Here is an 18,807-nt window from a genome sequence, read left to right as displayed (position 1 = left end):
TACAGTTTGTCATTTCACAGCTCCAGCTCAATCACGGCTCTGAACCCGTAGAACTTCAGCAGAGCAGTTAGGACTTGGAGGTATCTCATTCACAGGGTCACCATGGGTCAAGACCAACCCAAGGGCAGTTTACAGCAACAAGGCAAACCTATCATAGGGTTTTCTTGACAAGGATTGATCACAGAGGATTTGCCTTTGCCTCAGAGAATATGACTTGTCCAAAGTCACCTAATGGAATTCCATGCTGAGTTGGGCTTTGAACCCTGGTTTCCAGAGTCATAGTTCAGTGATCAGACTACTACATAATGCTGATGAAATCCACTGGGTAACCAACATGTAGTACAAGAAATGAGGGATGCTCTGGTTTCATTTCAAATTGTTCCTATCTTCTCCCTGAAGGAGACAGAGAGGAAGAATTACCTTCTCATTCTTTCCACGCTGCCCATAATTTTAATGATATTTATCTTATCCTTTTATTTGACTTTTTCTTCATAAAAGATTTAGGTTAGTCAATCAACAAGAGTAATGTCAGCAATATCAGCAACAGATATTAGGGGAGACGTGTTTACTTTTACAGCCATCAATACTATTTCAGCATGTATATTTTCAGGGTTTATAGGGTCAATTACAGCTTTTTGTGATAAAGCACAAGCTAGACTCCAAATTGTCATTTTCTAGAAACTCATATATATCTTATTCAGAATAGACTTTCGTTGGAAAATTTGGGCAAATAAAGCTTTTCCTGGAGGGTCCCACTATAAATATCACTTAATGAATAGGCATGAAACAGTGACACATATATAGCAGCACAATTATCAAGAAGCGGTCGGAATAAAGACTATGGTGTGGATGAAAAGAATAGTTGAAAATATTTGAAATAAGCTCCAAAAATATATTTATGGAACATAGGAAACCCTGATAATGCAAAGTTTGCAATGATGATAATCTTTGCAGTTTGAGAATTATTCTGCATGGAATCCACATTTTTACACAGAGAAGAGCATATTTTTTTTTTTGTCCTCTAGGAAACAACATTTTCTGTGCAGAAAATAATATTTCTATGTGAAATGCTGTTTACATTGCATAAAATGCTGCTTTCTGTAAAAAAGAAGAGTGTGAATTTTGCATTAAATAAATTCTCAATTATGAATAGTCTTTGAAAACAACACTGTCTTCAAAGTCTTTTAACAGCAGGAAGAAAATTCCTCAAACTACTCACTGCTGCCTTTAAAAATAGAATCATTGATTAATTATATCATCGCTATGCTTCTTTTCTATGTACAAAAGTCTGATGTGGTCTTCTTGGAAGAACATTGAACCAACTGGCATACTCACTTATGTTCTGAAGTGAAGCATTTCATGACCTTTCCAGATGTTTACTGGAGAAGTAAGGATATATTTTGTTAACGTGTCACACTTGAAAATGTGACAGGGCACTATTTAGTTCAAATCTGTGTTACACCAAGAGTCAGTGCAGACCTGTCAGTTCCTCAAAACCAAACTAACATCATCATCATCATCATCACCACCACCACCACCACCACCACCATTTCTAAATTTCCACCTGATTTCTGCTACAGGTGTGCTATGATAGTTGTGGCTGGTGTTCCCATTTTTTTGTTATTGAACTCACTTGCAGTTGACTAAAAGCACGAAGGAGATCAGCAGACATGGAAGCAATAGAAAAACTGCTAAAGCTGTAAAAATTGCAGCTTTGAGCTTGAATTTTCTACTACATGAAAGGTTAAGAGGTAGAACTGACTGTTTATACTGAACTGCTTTTACAGTCATTCATAGCCTGAGTAATTCAGTGGGACATTCACACACTGCTTAAGAACAGCTGCACTGAATTGGGGCTTACAGGGAAGGAGGCTCGAAATCTCTGAGCTTCTTTTGTGTATTAGGTTGGAAGTAGGACACCTTGAAAGCGTTTCACTGTGGAGAAAAGAATATAAAGGAAAAGGTTCTATCTGTACTCTGTTTACACTTTCGTGCAATGCAAGTACAGAAGGACAAGCTCTTTGCCCATAGCTGCAGGGAGGTGGAGTGAGATAATGGCTACCACCAACAATAGCTATTTGCTGTCTCTAGAATAGAGAGTCAACATGCTTCTGAATTACCAGGGAAACAAAACCAAAAGAATGCCCTCATATTGCCTTCATACCTTCCTTGTAGGTTTGTTGGGGCCTTCTGTTTGACCATTTTGGACCAGATAAGCCTTTGGGCACATGTGCCTTCAAGTTGCCTACTGACTGATGGTGACATGAATGTCACAGGTTTTTCCTAAGCAAGGGGCAAACAGAGATGGTTTTGCCAGTTCCTTCCCCTGAAATATCACCTATAGTGTGCTATAATTGACAGGCCAGCCCAGTCTTAAATCCAGAAGTGCTCCTGGGCCAATTGCACTTAGAATGGAAGATGGCCTTGTTCAACCAGTTGTGTTGCCTGTCAGGAAAATGACAGCCCTGACCTCTTACGTTATTGTGTACAGCTGCAGTTCTGTTTTAAAACTGCAATAGGACAGTCCATTGTTTTCATAACCCTGACAGGATGCAATGCTGGCGATAAAGTGTCCAGGCACTTTTCCAAGTAAACATTTATGAGTGTCTTGCCTTGATAGCTTTATGGAAATTACAAAAAGTCATATTGCTGGCCACTTCCAAACATAACAAAAATACCGCAGAGCTAGTTAACACCTTTCTACACATTTAAGGTAGGTAAGTAGGTAGGCATTGTTAAAGAGGACATCTACACCTTAAATAATATAGCATGGATATGTGGCACATACTATTTAGCTATCTCCCCCCCCCCCATTTGTTTCGTGTATGCTTCCAGTTTCTCAGGACTGCTCAGGGCAGAGTACATGTGTCCCTCCGTTTATGCTCTCGCCCATATTTTGAGGCAGGTTAGTTTGAGAGACAAAAAGCTTAGCTATCAACCAGTATTAACCAGTAGGTATTTTGGCTACATTTGAAACAACATGTTCCTGATTTTCTAACAGTGACACAAGCACAAGGAAAAGCAAAAATCCCAGAGTATCTTGGTTCACCAGAATTCTTCCCAAGGAGGAAGAGGATTGTTGTACAGAAATTTTCCAACAGCTCCCTTTAATCTGATCTAGCTAATGAAATGTCTTTTTCAAGAGTAAGGAACCTTTTCCAGTCCAAGGAATTTTAGAGAAATTCATGGGACCATAATCCAGAAGCACATAAATGGGACCAAAATGGCACCATATTTTGACTTAAATATATTACTGCCAGATACTAAACCTTGGAAGAAGCATGTCCCACTCTTTGAACAGGGGGGAGAACAGACAAAAGCTGGGAAACTTCCATACAATGGCATAATGTGGAAAAGAATGTGCCTGTTTAGGGAACCTCAAAAGGCAGGATTTGGCCCCAGGGCTTGAGGATCCTCTGTACTGAGCTGAGGTATGGCTCCCGTCATGTATGTGTGTTTGCCTTCAAGTTGCCCATTGATTTCTGAAGACCCTGTGAATTTTATGGGGTTTGTTAAGCAAAGAATACTGAGAGGAGGTTTTGATACTTCCTTCCTCTGAAATATAAGGTATATTTCTCTGAGTATTCCTTGCTTAACAAAACTCTATCAAAGTCAACAGGTAACATGAAGGCACACACAGATACATGCATGACAGGAGTCTTTCTTCAGCTCAGCATTGAGAAACCTCAAGTTCTAGAGCCAAAAGAAACCATGACCACCTGTTTCCCCATTCTTTATTGCAGCTGGTAACAGTCACAACCACAAAATATCTGAAGCTAGAAAAACCATCTCTGAGTATTCCTTGCCTAAGAAAACCCTACAGCATTCATGGGGTCATGCACAGGGCCATAAAAGCTCATGGGAGCAGGAAGATGTGCAATTTGCTGGATTCAGGCCCTCAGCCTGAGATTCCCCACCCTTAGTCTGCCATAGATTTGATTTTCTGGTCTTGACACCTTTTTAAGAAATAATGTTCTTAAAGGTTCTTAAAGGAAGGCACTAAAAGCTTTCTATATATAATGTGTGTACCCTTTTGTGAAGCTCCAAGCCTTCCCCTGTGCTACATGAAAAAATGAGTGATGAAATGCTCCTCATTCCTTTCCTTGTTTTTCAGTGCTCCTCATTTTGTCATTTTGCTTTGCCTTTTCTTAGTTCAAACAGTTAATTGATTAAATCCACTCAAGGACTTTGCCATCAGCTCTTCAGACCCAACATCTTTCCTTCCAGTATTACTGTCTAATTATGGTTGGAGGGTGGGAAAATAAATAACTATGTAGGCATATTTCCTAAGTGGTGCATCTGCATAGCAGAATACACATAAGCAGATAATTAAGTATCAACAAAATACCAATAGGATTGCAGTGGTGTGTTGGAACAAATCTTGATAAATTGGCTTCAGCAACCACTTCTCCGACCACAACATCCTGACTGGAATGCAAATGCAACCCATGTGTTGTTCAAGAACGTCATTCTAGCATAACCATTCAACATTTCAAGAGGCGAAAAGTACTGAAAGCATTTATCACAGATGGATTTGCCAATTTAAATATGATATGGGAATGAAATACATCTTCTACTCATCAGCCATTTGCTCTGGATGTATTGATCTCCATTTAAACTCTAGCATTATCAAGTACTTGAAACTGGAGGTTCCAATACATACCCACAAGTGACATTTCTGGAACAGTTGCATGATATGGACCATCAACAAATTCTGGTGGATTGTCATTGATGTCTTGGACCTTAATAATGAATTCCGAAGGAGGCTCTAGAGGTTTGTTTGTAACCCTATCGACTGCTTGGGCCGTCAGTGTATACTCTGCCTTTTCTTCTCGGTCAAGCCTTTTCATTGCATGAATGTCCCCTGTCTTGTCATTGATCACAAAGATAGTCCCAGCTCCATCACCTGAGAGAATGTACTTGATATTGCTCATTCCAGGATCCAAGTCTGTGTGTAGCTGAAACAAACAAACAAACAAAAAAGCAATTCAATGATACAAATAGAACTCTGTGATTTGCTTTTGGTTTGTCTCTGCCACATATTTCCCCCCTTCTATCCCATTTGTGCTTTCGTCCAGGCTTTGTTGATCCGTAGCACAGCTTAAACACAGAAAGGAAGAATGATTTGCATGCATGCTAATCCAAATAGAGTATAATTTATAAATGTGATATTTACCAAACACACACACACTCACAACCACCTCTTTCCCCATTCTTTATTGTAACTGGTAGCAGTCACCACCACAAAATAGCTGAAACATCCATGCAATTCCTGTTTTAATAGCAAAATAGTAAAACAGATGACCTAGGTAAGAATCAATTAGATTTAGCTCTACAAATGGCAGTGACTGGAAGCCCCCATCTTTTTCCAAAATCCCAATTTTTATGTTACAGGGAAAAAAAACACCTAGAAATAATATCTGAAGCCACTGAGTGTGGAAATTTCATCCCCCAAGAAACATTTCTTTAGTTCCATAAAATATGTATGATAATGCAAAGTAATTGTCAAGATTCAGAATCCTTCGCTCATGCCAAGGTTAAAGATCATTAAGCTCATAATCATGTGAGGCCAGAATGAATGATAGAGGGAGACAGAAAGAGGATAAATCACAAATGAATGTGAATTTTCTGCTGCAGAGGTTTCACAAGTGTCAGAAAGTGTCAGAAATGTAAATTTGTTCTCTATACCTGTATCTTTGTGCCTCATATTTATTCCACAAATCAGAACCAACCAAACACACATATTATTCTGTCCTCATTCTCTCTCTGTCTCTCATGCACATGCACAACACTCACATGCACATGGACATAAATTATGACCACTCATTCAATTTAGTGTACTCTGTCAGTTCAGGATTGGCATTATAGTCTAATATTACGGTCTACGCTTATGCTGCACTTTCAAAGGACATTGAAGGGCATTCTCTATACAGGGTATGCAGTGCCATAATACCCTCCAACTGTCTTGATTTGGCAGAGTTTCAGAAGGGTTTGCCATTGCCTTCCTTTGGAGCCTAGAGAGTGTGGTGTGCCCAAAGTGACTGAACAGGGATTTGAACCCTCATCCCCCAGAATTCAATTCCAACACTCAGACCACTAAACTCTGATGGTTCTCTTTTATCCATATGGCTGCCCAGATATAAAGAAGGATTTACCTTATCATTATTGGTTTAGTGTCCCTTATAGTATTGTATAGTTATAGTATAGTTAGCTAATAAGCAGACTAGCTTATTCAAGCCTTCAAAGAATATTTTACAGCCATTTTAAGCTTGCAAAAAAAAAAAAAAAAAGAGCCAAAAAAACCAACACAACATTTAACTTGTTGTTCACTGGACTGAATGCACACCAGTTCTCTAAACAGCCACTTAAACTTCCAACTAGCATCTGTTCTCTTTCACACATGACTTTGTAAAATATTTATTTCATCATGTCTGGGGAAGACATCCTATTATGCCAGAGTAACATGCTGAAATTCTGTTTCATCTCATACTGTGATATATCATGTCCTGTTTTTATGAAAATGTGAAACAAAATGCTAAGAATGTGGATGAGCAATGTGGCTGATTCAGGGCAGAGGACAATGGTACACACAGGAGCTGGGGCAAAGTAACTCTCGGTTTTCAGGGGACTGGTCCCTCTGAGCATCCTTGTATTGTTACCAAGTTAATGGCTTGTGAAAGACTGCAAAATTTAGCAGTGCTTAAGGCCCTTCTGTCAAGCTTTCCTGCAGCAAGATCTATAAAAAGGGTGCACAACAACCCTTCAATTTTCATTAGATAGATCCAATTCTATTATCCCAAAGAAGTCTCTCTGAAGCGGTTTGGAAAGTTCACAGAGCATGACTCTAGGCATGACTCTTGTGTGTCTTCAAGTCAACCCTATGTCAACCCTAAAGTGAATCTACCCCAGGGTTTTCTGGGTCTGAGAGAGAGTTACTTGCCCAATGTTCTCTGGTGGGTTTACACACTCATGCAAAACACCTCCTGCAGCAAGCCCTTCTCCCTGAGCTTCAGCACTTCTTCCTAAGTCACAGGCAAAGGGCTGCATTAGCCCATCAGGAGACCTTGGAGACTAGCACCTACTCAGAAATAAATCCATGTTTTCTCCCTCCCAAAGTCTCCACAAGACTCTCAGCTGGGCTTGGGGAATAGTTGCACTTTTTTTTATCCCTCTGGGCCATTTTAGTGCAATTGAATGCAAACTACTTTTACAGTTTGAACTTATTTTGCAGCAGTTGAAGTAAGATGAGGACAAAGAGGGAAGTGAGAGGCAGAAAGAGCTGAAATGGCTGAAACAAATGGAACAACAAGGATTAATCAGGACTGTCCTGTCAAATGGGGGCAGTCAAGGGGTATGCAGCAGAGCCAGTTGCTGAAATATGGATATAGTATGAATACGTTTCCACAATCTTCTGAAGCAGTGTATTCTTCATGAAGTTCCATTATCATTGTGGGACTGGAATAATCCAGTAGAAACACTGTGTTCTAGTGCCAATTACTGTAGGAGATGATAAGAAGACTGCTTCCAGTCAAGAAGAAATCCTAGACTACCACACCTATCAACAGTACATATGAGACCAAAGGGTGGCCCAAAGTAATGCAGCCTACAGTTGTATAGACAAAGGATAATAGTGCCACCGTATTCTGCTTTGGTCAGGCCCCACCTAGAATATTGTGTCCAGTTCTGGGCACCACAATTCAAGGATGTTGAGAAACTGGAGTGTGTCCAAAGGAGGGCAACAAAAATGGTGAAGGGTCTGGAAACCATGCCCTATGAGGAACGACTGAGGGAGCTGGAGATGTTTAGCCTGGAGAAGAGAAGGTTAAGAGGTGATATGATAGCCCTATTTAAATATTTGAAAGGATGTCATATTGAGGAGGGAGCAAGCTTGTTTTTTGCTGCTCCAGAGAACAGGTTCCAGAGCAATGGATGTAAGCTATAGGAAAAGAGATTCCATCTCAACATTAGGAGGAACTTCCTGACAGTAAGGGCTCTGAGTGGAACACTCTCCCTCAGAGAATGGTGGAGTCTCCTTCTTTGAAGGTCTTTAAACAGAGGCTGGATGGCCATCTGTCAGGGATGCTTTGATTGGGAGTTCCTGCATATCAAATCCCAATCCTTCAAAATATTAGTGTTAGCCATAAAAGGTCTTTAGGGGATCAAGCACATTTTCCTTTGAGTTCAACTAGAAAATAAACAATTAAACAATTAAGCTATTTTTAAAAAACAAAATATGGGATATCCATGAGAGAAGGAAATTTTAAAAAAGGAAACATCACATCCTGATTTTTTTTAGGGGGGAGGAATAAGCAGGTATAAAAAATAATTTTTAAAAAACAAAACAAAAGAGCAAACAACCAACAAACAACAATTAGAAGAAAAAGCAGGTGGGATTTGGAGAAAGAAAACAGAAGTGAGACTGAACTTTTCACACCCTCCTTCACAAGCTGCATGATGAACTCATTTTTAAAAAACCTGGTTGCAGATTTCTGAAGACGCACCAGATGCTCTTCCTCTTTTTTTGTGCGCACGATTAAATTATTATTGGTGGGGGGTAAGTACATTTGTAGATCATTGCAAATGATTTTTTCTTTTACTCCTCTCCTCATAGCATATAATTATACAATAGAGATACATAGATATAGATATAGATATATAATCCTATTATCCCCAGGCCTGATGGGGGAATCCTCTTGGGAAGTATCTCATCTCAGAGACAGATCGCGTTTAACGAACCCAGAGATACTGTGTCTTTAGCTTTTTGGATTCCTTCCCAACTTTCTTTGAATACTAAGAAGCCCTAGCTTACTTTCGAAATACTGAGGGATGCCAGTAGCTTTTGCATTCATTTATATACATCACTGCTTCCAATAATTGTAATACCTTCCTCGTGCTGTGAACCTTTCCCCAGCTATCTTTTTTTATTATTATTTGTCCTGTGCGACTTGCCTTTCTGCTAGATAGATGAAAAACCATTAGGTGGCAAGGAGGTCTTATCTTCATGCCACTGGTGTCTGGTGTCACCTGAAGGATGATGGATGCATTCATCAATGACCTACAGGTTAAATGATCATTTACCAGCATAAGCATTCAAGAGGAGGAGTTCATTTATTCTCAGGGAACAATTTATATTGCAATTGCAGCTTCTGTTCTTCCCTTCGAGTATCTACTGGTCCTTTTTAGCAGCATCAAAGTGCAAAACAGACGGCAGAGACACATGATCCCCCAGATGTTGTTATATTGTTATTTCCAGCATTCCTCACCATTGGGATAAAGCCAATAATCATCACTGTAGATTTGGATAAATGAGGCTCTTTCATTTATATTTCTTTTCTCCCATCAACTTGCATTTAGGGAAGAGGAAGAAACTTCTTCAATCACCCTTGCATGATTTTGCAAATTAATTTAACTAGAACAGTAGCCATTAATGTGTTTGCCTGGCATTCAATATTGCAGTTAGGGATTAGTAAACTCAAGTTATGGATTCATAACTGCTCTGAATCCAGTAAGACTACATAAATGCCACCACAGTCCAATTTAAGAGTCAGCAGGCAGATCAGGTGAAGGGGGGTCCGTTCAGCCTCCAACCAGCATGAAAGGAGGATGGCATTTCCACCTCCATGCCACCAGCAACTGAGGCTGCTACGATCAGAAGCAGGATCATTGACAGAAGTCCTTGTCACAGCATCCCTTGCTACTGGAGTAGAAATGGCATTCTCTTTTCACTCGAGTCAGAAGTTAAATGGACCTCCTTTGCCTAATCCAGCTGCTGGTTCTTAACATGGGCTGAGGAGGAGGTCTGAAGAGACATTTCTTAGGCCCTGTACAGACTGGCGCTTTGTGCCAGTCTGGGGCCAAAATTATGATTTTGTAGGTCTGGCCGTCCACACATGCCCAGCCTTACAATCAGTGCACGGGCACCATGATTGCACATGCCCATCCATATGGGGCATGCAACGATGACGTCCACATAGTGCAATGCCCAAACAGCACAGCGCCGCATGGACATCATAATTGTGTGTGAAGGTGTCAGCATGTGGTGGGAGTGGGTTCTTTTTAGGTCTTACAGAGGCCATAGCATTTGTCTGCTGCAGCCTCCACTGGGGCAGAAATGGGCGGCATCTCATTGCCCCTTTCTGCCTGCCTGTATCCCCCCATAGTTACACATATGTAAGTAAGTAGCCAAGGTACAACACTGTCGTTTATTTTTTAGGAGTTATATTACTTGAGGGAAGCCACTCACACCCTTCTAGGACTCTACCAATCTACCCAACAAAGTTTCACTATGAAAACAGAATATGGAGAATATGGAGAAAGGTAAACTTTGGGATGAATTCAGTAGAATAGGATTTCACATGTAGCTCTAATCTTTTCCTAATCTGCATCCCCCCAACTCACCCTGCCAGTTGCATTTAGCTTAATTCAGCAGAAACAATATGTGGCTGCTCTGCGTCCCTGTCAAATGCTGAGTGTCCCTCCTCGTCCTGTTTCAGAGCACTGGTTCAGTTATTCCAATTTAGTTGCTTTTAAGAGAGGATTCAAAAGAAGAAAGGAAACAAACATGAAAAACACAAGTTGAGTGGCATGAGATAATATGGGACAAAACTGAAATGAAATCTAACAAGCATGCTTGGTTAGTGGCATCCTTGAAAGAGCAATGTCTTCCAGCAGCAATAATTGGATAGCTACTTGTGGTGTTTTTTTTAATCTATGAGAACAAAGTGAAGAACACCATTTTTAATTGGGGCATTTGCCTTGTTTTATTTAAAATACATCTTTATGTTTTCTTACCATTAAAGCACACACACACACACAAAAACAACAACCCTAAAATACTTTTTGGATACTTCGCCAAGTATGAAAGGGGCAAAATAAAAATGCACACTGAGCACAGCAAAGGAGTAAAAGTAACACACAAAGCCAACTTGGTCTAAAGCCTAGCCTGAAAAGCACTAGAACAGTTTGATCAACTTGAGCAGATTGCAGTCATCAGTGCAATTCTGCATTCCCTCACTGGAGACTCAGCCAGGATGCTGTGCATTTAACTGCTGTTTCACTTGCTAAGGTTGCTCTCCATGGTGCTGTAATTTAAACAGGCTGACTGCTGTGATGCTAGAAAATATCAGAGCTTAGAGATAACGTGCAATTAATTCCTTTCCTCCTATAATTAAGGTAAAACAACATTATATTACTCAGTAGATGAGGAAGAACTTCACTCCTTTTGCAGCGTTAACTGCAATTGTAGATAGAAGGTGGTCCCCTGAGAGTCCTTCAAAGAAAGGATTGTTCTCCCTCATCCTACAACAAATTAGAGATGAGTCTTGGGACAAGACAGTGATGGGTGGATCTTTTGTACATCCATGGCAGGCATTTTTCTGATGAAGCTCTTCAAAGAAGCCCTAATCTATGTAGGGATTTCCTTGGTTTTTGCATGAAAGGAAAATGTTGTTGGGTGGGGAACCCATTCCAAAGGGATGCAATAAGATAGGAACTGCTTCTGCCTCAGCAACATATTTTTCTTCCTTCTGGGGTCATAAAGCTTGGCTTCAAGTGCCATGATTCTCTGTCAGGCAAAAGGCAGTATTTTCATAGCACTGTGCTTCTAGAGAATTTAATACACACATAGAGACACATGTTTGCATTGACCTGCAATATGAAATATTAAAAATCCCACAAAGGATGGGAGATTTGGTATCTTTCCAATACTAAAAGTTTAACTACATTACAGTTTAAACTTAATGAGGAGTTACCTTACTCCTTTTGAAGTGGAAATGTAACATTTGGTATGATTGCAGAGGTCTGTGGCCTCACACAATGAGGGAAATTTCAAAAGCTAGCTGATGCTGCATTTCATGCTGCTGCAATCAGATGTGTCTTTAAGTAACATGAATGGCAACGAGCTATTTCTGATAAATAAGTAAATAGCTACTTTATATTGTAACTATTTTGGTAGTGTTACTGTGATGAATGCAACTTTCCAACCTATGCTAAAATGCTGTGTTTCTTCTAACTGAAATCTGAATTTGGATAAGGGAATGCATATTGTTGGTTTGTAAAAGCATTAAATAAACACTGAGTTCAGGGAGAAGAAAAACACAATTTGAGAACAGGTAAAAAACATGCTGGCACAATGGTAAAACAACATAAATTGCAGTGTGTGGTTATCTAAAAGGTGAGTACTCTGGTAAAGACTGCATAATGTGCAAAGCTGACAGTCCAAATAGATGCTATCTCCCAGCAATTGGCTGTCAAACACATCCTGAATTTGAAAAATATAAACATCAGTTATGCAGCTAGTATCTCTGCTAAAATTAGAAGCCATTGGGAAGGTGACTTTGGCTAACATGAACAAGAAGATTGTGTTAAACTGCATTTGAATCCTTCTCACACAGGGAAACACTAAGTAGAATTTTGTGATTTTTGTTTCATATCAAGATGTGAATGCTTAATGTTGAAGGTATTCCAATGAGACAGCTTTAGATATCTCAGAAAGTGTCCTTTGAGTTATGTTTCCCAGTCACTATTCAAATGAACCATATGGTCCCAATATTAATTCACAATTCAGCAGACACTATCCTATCTTGTGCACCCGCCAACCATATCTTTTTTACAGGAAAGCTTAGTGAAGACCAAGTGATGTGCAAGATATCCTGCTATCTGAAATTACTGAACAAATGGCATCATTTCTTTATCACCTGCTGCCATTGGCTGATGTTCTGCCACCCAAAGCAAGTGAGCTTCCCTTTTGGAGAATAGCATGTGCTGCAACATATGACTGGTGCAGGAGCACTGTCAGCACAGTGTTTAAATGCCAGTGCTTCAGCCACTCACTCACAAACCACAAGGCTGTGAGTTCAACCCTAGCCAGGGCTCAGGGTCAACTCAGGCTTGCATGCTTCCAAGGTCACTAAAAGGAGTTCTCGGCTTGTTGGAGACAATTAGCTTACAGTTGTAAACCGCTTAGAGACTTCTCAGTGTGGTATGTAGCGACATATAAATGAAGCTGCTATTGGGATTGCTATTGGTGAAGCCCTCCAGAGAGCTGTCAAAGCCCAAATGCCTCACTGCAAGGGATCTTTCAAAGATCCTCACTTCAAAGGAGTAACACAACTGTAAGGACATCTCTCCCACAATGTCTTATTCTCAGGAAAGACCCTTGAGAACTGAGCAGCTAGGATTTGGCAGATCTCTGTACAGTTGCATTTGCTGCTTTTTGCAGGTGGATGATAGTGTCAGTCTGGTTGTTGGGTCCACAGTTACCTTGATTAAATGACAAAGTCTCCACCTTTTGTCACTAGTTACACAGGCATATCACCCCAAGTGGCAGAACTGGATTCTGATACAGTACAGTGAGACCTCTGTGTCCACAGATTTCTTATCCACTGATTCAGCCATCCAAAGTTTGAAAATATCTATCTATCTATCTATCTATCTATCTATCTATCTATCTATCTATCTATCATCTTCCAAACAGCAAACCTTGATTTTGCCATTTTATATATGAGACACAATTTTACTATACCATTGTATTTAATGGGACTTGAACATCCACACGTATTTGGAATCCACAGGGGGTCTTAGAACCAAACTCTAAGGGCCAACTGTAGTCAGAATTGTAGCAATGCAAACTGGTGCTATGGAGGAGTCTAATGTTTAATGCATTTACATTAATGTACTGTTATGCTTCTGCTTAAGCGCTCAATACAACTGATAATACAGCTATAAACAAACACTAAAATATATCAATAATAATAATAATAGGATTTATTTATATACCGCCCAATCACTGGGAAGCTGAGCAGTTTACAACATAGGGGATAATAGACAGTGTCCTGCCCTCAGGCTTACAATCTAAAAGACATGACACAAAAGGAGAAGGGAATGGTGAGGGGGGGACGGGATCAGGTCCAGCATTCTTCTCTCCCTCTGAGGCCTGAACCAAGGCAGATGGACTGGAGGGAGGGCTCTTCTTCTTCAGGCTAGCCCTGGTGGACCTAGCCTGCCTCTCTCTCTTGCTCAAGATGGTGGCTGAAGGGAGGGCTTGTCTTCTTCCAGGCCAGGCCTAGTGGACCTAGCCTGCCTCTCTCTCCCTCAAGATGGTGGCTGAAGGGAGGGCTTCAATTACAAATGAAAGAAAACCAAGACTAAGCTCATTAAATGGAAATAAAACAGGGAAGCCTCTTAAAAATAAAAAATTGTATCACACACACACACACACACACACACACATTGTCAAAGAGTATAGTTTTATCAGCCATCTGAAGAGCCATAAGGGCCGAGCCAACATATGCTTTCTGGGAAGATAGTTCCACAGCTGAAAATGGGAATCAATGTCCCTGTTTTTATTTACTAATGTGGAATTCAAAATCTCAGGGAGAAATTCATAAGATTAGGATTTCAGAAGGATCTTCTAAACTACAAGGTAATGAGAAGAAAATAAATAAGTAGCCATCAATTTATGGACACATTTCTATCTACTATTCCCATTTCAGAAGCAGAGATTTCTGCCACTCTTATCATCCTTTGAAATAGTCAGATGACTAACTCTTCTCTTCACAGTGGGCACCATGATTCAACTTTGATGGTCTTGCTTCAACTTCTATTTTTTGAAATCTCTGCACAGTGTTTGCCAATACAGTGGATCCTCATCAATCCAACATTAAATTACTCCCATAAAGACTACAACTACCCAACAGTTACGTATGTCTTTGGAAGAGAGACAGCATCATGAGGTAGAGTGAAAAAGCCTGGACTATTATTGCTATATATAGAAAATGAGACATTCTGATTGAAAAAGAAAGAGGTGTATATTAGGGCTACTGTTTCTTCCATCCTGTAGATACAGTATGTCACTAGGTCAGGATCCTACCACCCCACACTGCTGTGGCAGTTTGTCTAAGGCTGCCTCCAACTTTGACAGAGCCAGCAGAAAGCAGTCACCTTGCTGGCTTCCCTCCGCAGTTATCCTTATCTGTCCTGTACCCTTTTCTTCAGGGGAGGTAGTTTATTACATCTGTCGTAACCACGGACTGTATAATGAAGATATCATAATTCCCTTTTCCATCAAAGACCACTATCCAAAAATTACCAATAATCTCATACTACATTTACAAATACCCAAATAAGGACAAAGCAAGACTTTGAACATGAACTCTGATATTACAAACAATAAAATCATAATTTACTTAATAGTTGGGGTCTCTCCCCATCTATGTGCATAAAAGGAGTGCAGTTAGGACAAGTAAAGGTTTGTGATCACCAACCAACTTTCATATTTACGTCATCTACTGCCAGGAACTGAGGGGCTCAACAGATGGTCCCAAAGGAGCGGTGTCCTGCCATCCCTTTGCTTGCCGGATTGGGGTCACAACAACTGTGCACCACAGCCTCGATCCGGCAGTTTGCTGGCACTAAAAAGAATAGCAAAATGCCACTCCTTTTAGCACTGGCAAAAAGGTGCCCTTCCCTTGGTGGCAGCTTTTTGGTGCTCTTTTAGTACAATACATTTCAACTGTGCTCCAAAGAAGCACAGCAACGTCCCACACCATGCGGTTGAGCGCATGTCATGATGCTGGCATAAGGGCAGCAGGTGTGCAGCATGCAGATACCATGCCCCCACTCTGCCCCCTTTGCCCAGTCTGTACAGCCCCTGAGTCCCTCTGAGACTACGTATATATTGCAGAAATAATGCAATTTGAATCAGTTTCAACTGCTGTGGCTCAGTGCTATGAAATTCTAGGATGTGTAATTTTGTGAGATACCTAGCTTTGTCTGTCAGAGAACTCTAGTGCCATAACATGCTACAAAACACAGGATTTCATAGCACTAAGCCATGGCAGTTAAAGTGGTGTCAACGTGCATTAATTCTGTAGTGTGTCAGCAGCCTGAGTTCCTGTCAGGCTTATTTCTCATTTATACTATATTTACTTTGCTCTGTATTACTGTATGATGGGTTACATCAAGGCTTTGGTACTGCAGGGTGGAAAGGTTAGAATCACAGAAGCACAGAGTTACAAGAGACCTCAAGGACCATCCAGTCCAACCTCCTGCCATGCAAGAAGATACATTCAAAGAACCCCAGACAGATGGCCATCCAACCTCTGTTTAAAAACCTCCAAAGAAGGAGAATCCACCACACTCTGAGGAAGCCTATTTCACTGTTGAACACTGTTCAGAAGTCCTTCCTAATATACAGCGCTGTGCAAACCTACAGCATAATAATAATAATAATAATAATAATAATAATAATAATAATGGAATCTCTATACCTGTAGTCTGAATATGTTGCTCCAGGTTCTATTCTTTGGAGCTGCAGAAAGCAAACTTGCTCCACTGTCAATATGATATCCATTCAAATATTTAAACAGGGCTATCACGTCGCCTCTTGACCTTTTTCTTCTCCAGCCTAAACACCCCCAGCTCCCTAAACCTTTCTCATAAGACTTTGGTGGTAGTATCCTAGGTTTGTCTTCCAGTAAATGGCTGACCAGGGAGCAACCAAATTGTTGGACTGCCCTCGGGACTTAAATGTATTGCCCAAGGGAAAAGTGAGGGGGTGGTTAAGGGTTGATACCTGGCTCCAACTAGACCTGGATCAGGTTGCTCCCCTTTCATGCTCCTTTCAAGGGTCAATGTAAGTTAAATAGGTGAAAGGAAGTGCACCTTATTTAACTCAGATTTCTGTGTCTGGTCTCGTTATTCCATGGTTGTTTATCAAACACAAATCAACAAATTGCTAAATCATTCTGGTGGGGGGGGGGAGAGAGAATGAAATATCCAAAAAGTACAGCAAGGAAGGCATCTGCTAATGGCACATTGAAAACTGCTACAAGACCATAAGGGCATATTAAGTTTTGCATAGAAAACATAGCCACGAGCTATTTAACTTCCAGATGCCCCTTTATTGATTATAGTTTATGTCAGCTGGTTATATAAATAGACGAGTCAAGACCCTCCAAAGACTTTTAGCAATGAACAGCTAGCTATGTATGGCGGAGATAAAGTTTACCTTCAGGGGAGCCCTGAGAGTTTTACATTTGCTTAAGGCATCTTTAAAAAAAAGAAAGTAAAAGGATGGCAGAACAGACTGGATTTGACAATAATTCCACTCCTTAAGCCAAGTTTTGAGCAAAGCAAAGGAGGACAGACACAGTCTGAAGGATGAGAGGAGACGCTTGGGGATAAATAATTTTTTACAAATAATACCCTCATGTGGAAGGAATAAGGAGCAACCAGCTGGACAGAATCAAGGAAAAAGTGTTCCTGGAGTTGCAAAATTCCTTCCTCATTTTTATGCTGTGGATGAAAAATAGATGAACAGAGAAAAAGCACACAGACCGTCGGGTTGGTAGTAGTGGAGGGACTTGTACAAAAAGTTTGTTCTTCTCTAGCTTGCAAAGGAGAATAGTTTCGCTTGCAAAGATGAGAGAAAAAGCCCAGCCAGAAGGGAACAGAAGTTGTAACAGTGATTCACACTGCAAAATGAATATCCATGTGGGACCACATGGAATACAACCACCAGAACCAACATCACAGAAGTTGCAAAATGCCTGGAAATATAATCCAAAAGTTGCTTGCATTTTCATTTTGGCTGATTTTCAGATGGATTTCAGGGTGGTTTAGTGATCTGGGTGTTGGACTATGCAGACCAAGATTTGTTTCCCTGCTCACCCATGAAAGCCACTGGATGATCTTGGGCAAGTCACATGCTTGCATGTCAGCCTAAGGGGAAGGCAATGGCAAACCTCCTTTGAACAAATCTTGCCAAGAAAATCTCATGAAAGGTATGCCTTAGGGTTGCCATAAGTCAGAAACAACATGAAAACAAACAACAACAGCACATGGTAGAGGTGTGGGTCAAAATGACCACCAAACTCTCCACAGCTGCTCATCCTTCTGTTGTACAAAGCTCTAACCTTGCAAAAAGAGATTCAATGTCCTTAGCCCCTCTTACCCATTATGGAGGTCTCTACAGTGGTTCTCTCTGTGAGACTGGAACTCCAATCTTGTAAAAGTGAAAATAGATCAATTCAGGGGTGTGGTGGTGTTCAGGGAAGGAGATGATTTCCACGGAGTGGATCTACAGACCCCCAGCCTTGGCTGCATCACAGGGAATCTCTTTGGTGATCTAAAGTAATTCTTTATGATTTTTCTATGGCTAAACTGAAACCACAATACTTTGAACATGTAATGAGAAGACGTGACTCATTAGAAAAAGAGGCTAATGCTTCATAAGAGGCAAGAGGAAAACCACATTCCAAATGGATAGATTCAATCAAGGAAGCCATGACCCAGAGTCTGCAAGACTTGAGAAAGGAGGTCGATCACATGGCGATTTGGAGGTCTCTCATTCATGTGGTTAAATCAAAGTCAACTTGATGGCAATTAACAACAAAATCAATTCATTCCTATGGTGAGTATTTTTGTGTTTTTATTTTATTTTGAAGACTAGAAGTGACACATTGTAGGAAAAAAATAGAAGGATAAAATCTTACTCTGTTCTTCTGCACATTAGAATTAGTCTCCTGCACTACATCCACACTGCAAAAATAATCCAATTTGACACCACTTTAACTGCCATGGTTCAAATACTATGGAATCCTGGGATTTGTAGTTTTGTGAGACGTTTAGCCTTCTCTTTTAGAGAGCTCTGATACTGCAACAAACTACAGTTCTCAGAATTCCACTGCATTGAGGCATGGCAGTTAAAGTGATGACACACTGGATTATTTCTGCAGTTTGGATGCCGCCAGAGCCAATTTATTTCCTTTGTTTACTGCAAATTGAGTACAATGAAGCTTCAGTTTT

At 40.5% G+C, this 18,807-nt stretch overlaps 1 protein-coding gene across 4 annotated transcripts in view; it reads right to left on the bottom strand.

Annotated features, from left to right (window-relative positions):
* LOC149305982 (cadherin-8-like) overlaps positions 1-18,807 on the bottom strand; it is a 192,284-nt gene that overhangs the window by 107,973 nt on the left and 65,504 nt on the right. For all 4 annotated transcript variants that reach the window (XM_089476883.1, XM_089476882.1, XM_089476881.1 and 1 more), the window contains one exon: positions 4,664-4,958. In XM_089476883.1, the coding sequence (XP_089333009.1) occupies positions 4,664-4,958 (295 nt within the window). The remainder of the gene's footprint in view (positions 1-4,663; positions 4,959-18,807) is intronic.

This window comes from Sceloporus occidentalis, unplaced genomic scaffold (assembly GCF_023333645.1).
Source record: "Sceloporus occidentalis isolate IW3139 unplaced genomic scaffold, rSceOcc1.0.p SCAF_10, whole genome shotgun sequence".
In the NCBI taxonomy this organism is placed as follows: Eukaryota; Metazoa; Chordata; class Lepidosauria; order Squamata; family Phrynosomatidae; genus Sceloporus; species Sceloporus occidentalis.
This window is presented reverse-complemented; position numbering and strand designations above follow the sequence as displayed.